The following is a 1,181-nucleotide window of genomic DNA, read 5'->3' on the forward strand; positions in this document are numbered from 1 at the left end:
GTGTCCCTCCCTCGTTGTGTGTGCGCGTGTCCCTCCCTCGCTGTGTGTGCGCGTGTCCCTCCCTCTCTCTCGTACTCCCTCCCTTCCTCTCTCTCCTCCCTTTCTCCCTCGGTCCCCCCCCTCTCTCCCTGCCTCCCCGGGGAAGTGGGAAGAGACCGTGGCCGTGGACAAGCTGTTCAACACGATGAGAACGTACCGCGTGTGTAACGTGGACCGGCCCAACCAGGACAACTGGTTACGGAGCGCCTACATCGGCCGTGGGGAGGCGCAGATGGTTTATGTCGATCTGCGGTTTACCATCAGGGACTGCAGCTCCATACCTGGCACCGACGGATCGTGCCGGGAGACCTTCGGCCTTTACTATGGCGAGGCGGACTCCGACGGTGAGCCCTCGGCCCGTACGGCCACCCAGCTGAAGGCCGCCTTCACCAAGGCCCGGGACATCACCGCCGAGCACGTCTTCGCCCTCAACGGGATGGGCAAGGTCAACAGGGCGACCGTGCCGATCGGCCCACTCACCGGGGCGGGCTTCCGCTTGGCGTTCCGGGACCGGGGAGCCTGCGTCAACCTCCTGTCCGTGCGGGCCTCCTTCCGCAAGTGCCCGGCCACCGTCGTCAACCTGGCCCGGTTCCCGGAGACGGCGGCGGGGCCCAGCCTCAGCTCGCTGGCCGTGAGCCATGGCACATGCGTGGCCAATGCCACGGAGAGTTCCTTCCCCGTGAAGATGCACTGCACTAGTGAGGGAGACTGGATAGTGCCCGTCGGGGGCTGCGAGTGTAGGCCTGGTTACCGCAGCAACGAGGAGCTCACCGCTTGCACAGGTAACGGGGTCAGCCGATTGACCCAGGGATGGGGTTAACTTTCTATAGGTTCCTTCCACCACCCCCGATTCCTCCTGTCACGAGAATGGGATTTACCGCTGTGAGGTGTCGCGGTTTGGTGGTGAATTGTTGGTGTAGTAAACGGCGAAGAGGGTTACCTCAGAGTACAGCAGGATCTGGACCAGATGGGCCAATGGGCTGAGAAGTGGCAGATGGATAAATGTGAGGTGCTGCACTTTGGGAAAGCAAATCAGGGCAGGACTTATACACTTAATGGTAAGGTCCTAGGGAGTGTTGCTGAACAAAGAGACCTTGGAGTGCAGGTTCATAGCTCCTTGAAAGTGGAGGTAGATAGGATAG

General features: G+C 61.3%; 1 protein-coding gene across 1 annotated transcript in view; it reads left to right on the forward strand.

Moving 5' to 3' along the window:
- Positions 1-89: 89 nt before the first annotated feature.
- The window catches only part of LOC122547592 (ephrin type-B receptor 3-like), a 3,171-nt gene continuing 2,079 nt past the window's right edge, over positions 90-1,181 (forward strand). Inside the window, exon 1 of the mRNA XM_043686198.1 lies at positions 90-821. Coding sequence (XP_043542133.1) covers positions 185-821 — 637 coding nt within the window. The 5' untranslated portion in view covers positions 90-184. The remainder of the gene's footprint in view (positions 822-1,181) is intronic.

Source organism: Chiloscyllium plagiosum, unplaced genomic scaffold (genome assembly GCF_004010195.1).
Source record: "Chiloscyllium plagiosum isolate BGI_BamShark_2017 unplaced genomic scaffold, ASM401019v2 scaf_5247, whole genome shotgun sequence".
In the NCBI taxonomy this organism is placed as follows: Eukaryota; Metazoa; Chordata; class Chondrichthyes; order Orectolobiformes; family Hemiscylliidae; genus Chiloscyllium; species Chiloscyllium plagiosum.